Source organism: Genypterus blacodes, unplaced genomic scaffold (genome assembly GCF_046128005.1).
Source record: "Genypterus blacodes isolate CSIRO-AG114 ecotype Tasmania unplaced genomic scaffold, CSIRO-AGI_Gbla_v1 ptg000070l_1, whole genome shotgun sequence".
In the NCBI taxonomy this organism is placed as follows: Eukaryota; Metazoa; Chordata; class Actinopteri; order Ophidiiformes; family Ophidiidae; genus Genypterus; species Genypterus blacodes.
The window spans coordinates 6,317,176-6,324,420 of NW_027466880.1; the positions used below are offsets into that span (position 1 = coordinate 6,317,176).

The 7,245-nt window shown below is 45.6% G+C and overlaps 1 protein-coding gene across 1 annotated transcript; it reads left to right on the plus strand.

Annotated features, from left to right (window-relative positions):
* The first annotated feature begins 1,059 nt into the window (after positions 1–1,059).
* Positions 1,060–2,986, plus strand: LOC143005454 (SCAN domain-containing protein 3-like). The gene is made up of 3 exons (XM_076156868.1): positions 1,060–1,781; positions 2,000–2,766; positions 2,982–2,986. The coding sequence occupies exons 1-3, from the start codon at positions 1,060–1,062 to the stop codon at positions 2,984–2,986; spliced, it is 1,494 nt and encodes a 497-aa protein (XP_076012983.1).
* The last annotated feature ends 4,259 nt before the right edge of the window (positions 2,987–7,245 follow it).

Sequence of the window (7,245 nt, forward strand, 5' to 3'; positions counted from 1 at the left end):
AGTTTTAGAAAATTTTCAATATTCCCCAATTTGCCCCAAATTTACACAAATTCATACCATTCCTGCCTGGATGCTGCGTCTGAAATTTTAGCTCTCTATCTCCTTCCTTGTCACAGATATGGGCTTTTCGAGGAATTGGATTTCGGGCCAAAATTGTCAAAATGACACCAAACTTGCACCAAAGAATCCTGGTGCCATGGGGATGTTGTGTGTGAATTTGGAGCTTTTTGTGTGTTTCCTAGGCCAACATATGGCCCATCCAAAAAAAGTCAAAGTGGATAAGGGTCCCCCTTACCTCCTCTGAAAAAAATGACCAAAATTTAAATTTTCTTTAAACTCATACCAATGAATCATCGTGCCCCCCAGAGTGTGTGTGTGGATTTTTTGAGCTCTTTAGCTTCTTCCTTGTCCAAGATATGGGCTTTTAAAGGAATTGGATTTCGGTCAAAATTGTCAAAATGACACCAAACTTGCACCAAACAATCTTGGTGCCATGGGGATGTTGTGTGTGAATTTGGGGCTTTTTGTGTGTTTCCTAGGCCAAGATATGGCCCATCCAAAAAAAAGTCAAAGTGGATAAGTCCCCCCTTACCTCCTCTGAAAAAAATGACCAAAATTTTAATTTTCTTTAAACTCATACCAATGAATCATCGTGCCCCCCAGAGTGTGTGTGTGGATTTTTTGAGCTCTCTATCTCCTTCCTTGTCACAGATATGGGCTTTTCAAGTTTTCTCCAGTTTCAAAAATCGATGCCCCACGGGTCAACATTTTTAGAAAATTTTCAATATTCCCCAATTTGCCCCAAATTTACACAAATTCATACCATTCCTGCCTGGATGCTGCGTCTGAAATTTTAGCTCTCTATCTCCTTCCTTGTCACAGATATGGGCTTTTCGAGGAATTGGATTTCGGGCCAAAATTGTCAAAATGACACCAAACTTGCACCAAAGAATCCTGGTGCCATGGGGATGTTGTGATTGAATTTGGGGCTTTTTGTGTGTTTCCTAGGCCAAGATATGGCCCATCCAAAAAAAAGTCAAAGTGGATAAGTGTCAAAAAATGGCTGTATCAAAAAATCTGAAGAGCAAAACTGACAACGAAAATAAGATATTTCATGAAGAATGGACAGAGAAATATGCTTTCATCCTCCCCAGCTTTATAAATGCAAAGCCCACATGCCTGATATGTAACGAGGGTGTCTCTGTATGCAAAGAGTATTATATTAGACGGCACCACGAAACGAAGCATGCTAATTTCAAGGTTGCATTCCCTCCGAAGACAGAGGCACGACAGCGCAAAATCGAAGCACTGAAAGGAAGTTATGCATACAGCAGCAGGATCCTGGTGCGAGGCCTCACATCCCAACAGAAGGTAACGAGTGCATCGCTGAAAGCGTCGTGGGTACTCGCAAAGCACAACAAGCCGTTTGTTGATGCAGAGGTCTTTATGGAGATGATGGTGAAAGTTTTGGAGGAACTTGATACCGGCAAGTCGATGGATGGTGTGATCGGGTCAGTGAAACAGATGTCCCTCTCTGCGAGGACCGCTGCCGGCCGCATAGAAGTGCTGTCCGACGCAGTGCAGGGTGCAATCATCGACGGTGTCAGTCGCGCAAACTACTTCTCCTTAGCCATAGACGAGAGCACTGACAAAACAGATGTAGCACAGTTGTGCGTTTATGTTAGATATTATGATGGGAAGGATTTCAAGGAAGAGCTGCTGTCTCTAATTCCATTAGAAGGGCACACCACTGGAGATGTTGTATTTGAGAAACTGGAAGAGTTGCTTCAGTTGCATTCATTATCATTTGAGAGGGTTAACCTAATCCTAATCCTGCTATGGTGGGAAAGCACAGAGGTCTGGTGACTAGGCTGAAAAAAATCGCCCCCCAAATCCATGGGCTGCACTGCCTCATCCACCAAAGTGTCCTTTGTGCCAGACTGAGTGGCGAACTAAGGGATATCATGGACAAAGTCATGAAAGTCATTAATTTTGTCAGAGGTACATCAAGCACCCAGCATAGGCTTTTCCGACAACTTGTGGCAGAGTCAGAAGATGCCACCGACGATGACTTGCTACTTCATAATGATGTGCGCTGGTTAAGCAAGGGGAAAGCGCTGGATCGCTTCTGCGTGCTATTGAATGAGATCAAGGCGTTCCTTGGAATGAGCAAGAGCATAGCAGCAGCTGACCACCTTATCCTGCTGGAAGATGAAAAGTTCATGTCCAATGTAGCGTTTTTATCTGACATATTTGGCCACCTAAACCAGCTGAACCTTCAGCCACAGGGGAGAGACAAAACACTCGTGGACATGGTTGAAAAACTGGAGTCATTCACGAGGATGCTTGAGATGTTTGAGGCAGACATATCCACCGGCAGGCTCCTACATTTCAGCACCTTAAAGAGGACAGCGGGAGAGGTGACGGAGCTGATGGTTGACTTCATCAAGAAGCTACGAGCCAACTTCAACTCTCGGTTTGATGACTACTCCATCCCCAAAGACATCATTGACTTTATACGTGACCCTGCAGTAAAAATAGCCGACAACTTCTCCTCCCTGGCAAAAGCAACGATCCCCTCTTTAGATCAGGCTGCGCTGGAAATTGAAATGATTGATTTCCGAACCACCTCAGTTGTGCGAGATCCGCTGAGAAGTGCGGAGTCTCTGTGTGCCTTTTGGGTTGGCCGACTATGCTCCGAGGAATACAGCAACCTCAAGAAAGTCGCACACTACATTCTGACAATGTTCCCTTCCACCTACGTGTGTGAGTCCTCATTTTCAGCCATGAATGCAATAAAAACGCACGAGAGGAATAGACTGACTCACAAAAATCTGGATAACTGCCTGAGGATTAAAGTGACGTCTATTTCACCAGATATCCAGAAAATAGTGACAAGCGGGAGATGCCACTTTTCACACTAGGTAAGTAATCTATACCAGTGTCTAATCTGAACTGAATTTTTAATGAATGTCTCGTAGGCTAGGCCTAATTCTTACGAAGCATACAGTAAATGTAACACTTCTGCTCTGTCGTAACAGGAGCTTCGAGCACTCCAGCCCATGGTCGAGCCTCTTTTTTGCACTGATTTGTTCCGATTTGACAGGGCAAGTGTATTACATTACATTACGATCATTTGGCGGACGCTTTTATCCAAAGCGACTTACATTACATTATCACCCTTCGCAGAGGGGGGAGCAATTGAGGGTTCGGTGCCTTGCTCAGGGGCACCTCAGCAGGGACTCGAACCGGCAACCCTCCGGTTCTTAAGCGGAAGCTCTACCCACTCGACTACTGCCTCCCTATTGTATTGTTATCAGTTTACATTTTTGGTGTAATAACTTGAGTAGGCTACGCTATGTTTGAAACTCGTGTTTTACTTTTCACAGTCTGTCTGCACCAGGGCACTGTCCACTGACTTAATTTTTTTTTTGCATGTTGAGCGTTCACGCTGCACCTCGCTGATGTGCTTATTCACCCTTGTATCCAAAAGAAACAAATAAGCATTATTGTTAGACTGAGGAAATTTTTCTGTTTTGGAAAATGAAGTTTGTAAATAAAGAGCATTTTTGAGAGTGGCAGTCTCGCCTCGTCTTCATTCGCTTATCCGGGGTCGGGTCGCGGTGGCAGCAGCCTTAGCAGGGAGACCCAGACCTCCCTCTCCCCGGCCACTTCGTCCAGCTCTTCCCGGGGGATCCCAAGGCGTTCGCAGGCCAGCTGGGAGACATAGTCTCCCCAGCGTGTCCTGGGTCTTCCTCGAGGCCTCCTTCCGGTGGGACGTGCCCTGAACACCTCACCAGCGAGGCGTTTGGGAGGCATCCTGATCAGATGCCCGAGCCACCTCAACTGGCTCCTCTCAATGCAAAGGAGCAGCGGCTCAACTCTGAGCTCCTCCCGGATGACTGAGCTTCTCACCCTATCTCTAAGGGAGAGCCCAGCCACCCTACGGAGGAAAATCATTTTGGCCGCTTGTACCCGCGATCTCGTTCTTTCGGTCACTACCCACAGTTCGTGACCATAGGTGAGGGTGGGAACGTAGTAGAGTCCGCTTCACTGCCGACGCCGCACCGATCCGTTTGCCGATCTCCCGCTCCATCAGACTGGCAGTCCGATTTCATGTTTTTTCATTTTCATTATCTAATCTAGTTCAAACAACCTCGCGGGCCAGATGTTTTTGCTCACGAGCAAAAACATAGGTCGCCTATTGCCGACCTATGCTCTATTCAGATTTCAATAGCGTTGAATAATGTGTGGATAAGAAATAATAATAATAATAATAATAATAATAACAATAATAATCAATATTGTAAATATTGATTCTTTAATGTATATAAAGCTATTATGATATCAATTTTAAACTACGTCAACTTTGAAGTTGAATATGTATATGTCGCCCTCTTGTGGTTAAATGGAATACTGCATTCTCAGCAGCTCTTCAGAAAACAGATAAAGAGAAACAAGTTGCTGATCACAAGGAGTACAAGTTGAGGATGTGTTTTTCGGAAACTACAATGTAAATAATTTGTATTTATTCTGAGTCGAGCAGCTGGACTGTAGTAGTGCACAGCAGGCCCTTGTAGCCACTAGACTCCGCAGAGTCTGTCCAGTTGTACCAGACGCTCATGCTTCCGATTCATGACTTCGTGAAAGTCTGGCACAACTGCTGCTGCAGGTCCTTGTAGGCAGTAGACTCTTCTGAGACTCTTTAGATTCTCCTGCATACAAGGACCAGCTGTGTGTCTGCAGGCCACCAGAGCACAGCTGAGCTGAGTTACTGGGACAGTCTGCTCGTTTGCTGTTGGGGAGGGAAGTGACACAAAGACTTTGAGGACTGTTCACTGGGTTTGACACCCCTGCTCTAGCTCTTTCCTTGTCCAAGATATGGGCTTTTCACACAATCGAACGATTTGGTCCATGTGGGAAATTTGACCAAAAATGTAATTGAATGATCCTCGTGTCCTGTAGATGCTGCGTTTGAACAATGTAGAGTTCTAGCTCTTAAATTGACCAAGATAGGGGCTTTTACCCTACCCTTTTAACCTACGCCAGGATCCTGTTTGTTGACTTCAGCTCTGCCTTTAACACCATCATCCCCTCACTGTTGCAAGACAAGCTCTCCCAGCTCCACGTGCCCGACTCCACCTGCAGGTGGATCAGAGACTTCCTGACTGACAGGAAGCAGCGCGTGAAGCTGGGGAAACACGTCTCTGCTTCACGCTCCATCAGCACCGGTTCCCCTCAAGGCTACGTTCTTTCCCCTCTACTCTTCTCCTTGTATACAAACAACTGCACCTCCAGTCATCAATCAGTCCAGCTCCTGAAGTTTGCGGACGACACCACCCTCATTGGACTCATCTCTGATGGGGACGAGTCCACCTACAGGCAGGAGATTGACCGTCTGGTGAATTGGTGGTGGGAGCCATCATCTCCCAGGACCTCAAGTGGGAGCTCAACATCAGCTCCCTCAGCAAAAAAGCCCAGCAAAGGATGTTCTTCCTGCGGCAGCTGAAGAAGTTCAGCCTGCCAAAGACATTGATGGTACACTTCTACTCTGCCATCATTGAGTCCATCCTCACCTCCTCCATCACCGTCTGGTTCGCTGCAGCCACTGCCAAGGACAAGGGCCGGCTGCAGCGTATCAAACGCTGTGCGGAGAAGGTGATCGGCTGCAACGTGCCGTCCCTCCAGGACCTGTACGCCTCCTGGACCCTGAAGCGGGCAGGCAAGATTCTGGCCGACCCCTCCCACCCTGGACGCAAACTGTTTTTAACCCTCCCCTCTGGCAGGAGGCTGAGGTCCATCAGGACCAAAACCTCACGCCACAAATCGAGTGTCTTCCCCTCTGCAGTGGGCCTTATCAACAAGGCCTGGGTCTTCCACTGACTCATAATAAACCCCTGCACATTCACTTTATTTAGCAGTATTCTTAAGTTAATTTATTACAATAATCCCCTGCACGTTTTTTAACACTCTATTCATCAGCATTCATTTAGTTGACTTAATTAATTCAGTGTGTTTTTAATTTAAGTATTCGCCGAGCTGCTGTTTGTACATGTTGTTTTATGTTGTTTTATATTTTGTTTTTTGTTGTCTTTTCTACATGTTATACGTTCGCAACTAGAACCACAGCAAATTCCTGTTAAGTGTATACTTAATTGGCAAATAAAGCAATTCTGATTCTGATTCTGATTCGTTACATGACTTTGTCATTGTGTTTTAATAACTGGTTAAAGGTTTAATCACTATCCGCCATCACACATCAATCAGTTCATCAATTTTGTATTTTTACTAACAGTTTTTCCAGAGACAAGTAACTAGGTCCCAGAGGGCGGTTTTAAACATGGCAACACACCTCACTGAGGCCAAGTTTTCTTTGCCAAGTCATGGGCTTTTCACAGAAATTACCAATATGGTCCATGGTTACACTGACATTTTGTGAGAATTTGAGTAAAAAATTAACCTCCTGAGAGCTCCACTGGATTTATTTTGCATGCATTTATAATTTATCCTTGCTGTTTTGGATTTATGGACCCAAAGTGATCTTTAGACTACTAATGACTGTCGAAAATGTTTAGACATGAGGACAACAGGTTCAAGTTAAACCCAATGGTGTATAAGGTGTAGGGTGGATTAAGTATAATGTCCATATATGAGGACACAAGGTCTTAGGAGGCTAACATTTCCCCAAACTTGCATCAATTTATCCTGATGCCATCTAGATGATGTGTTTGAAATTCTAGAGCTCTAGCTTTAGCTCTTTCCTTTGCCAAGGTAAGAGCAGCTATGTCTTTGTATCCACTTGATTGATCTCACTGATCAGTCTCACTCTGGCCTCACTTCATCTTGGGCGTGGCAGTGGCTCAGTCCATTGAGGACGCGGCGTGCCTTGGGAATCGGCACATCACATTGCAGTGCCCGTTCAACTCCAATCCACGCTTCAAGAGTCAGTCCCTTCACGTGATGTAACTGCCTCACGGGAGTTGCAGCAACTCTCCACCTGGAGCAGTTGACAGTTTGCATCGAGTCAATGCCCAGGCACCTGTACCCCCTCCAAGTGTGTGTGCGTTCAGGAGGGGGCGCACGTGTGCTAGAGGGGGTACATTTTAATTTAAAATCATGACAAGAGTCCTGCTGTTTGTGGTGTTCAGTATCATAATACTTTTACTACACTGCTCTGAGAACAACCTGCTTCAGTCAGAATTGAACCGGGGCACCGGAAACATCACCATGATAGTCAACAGTATT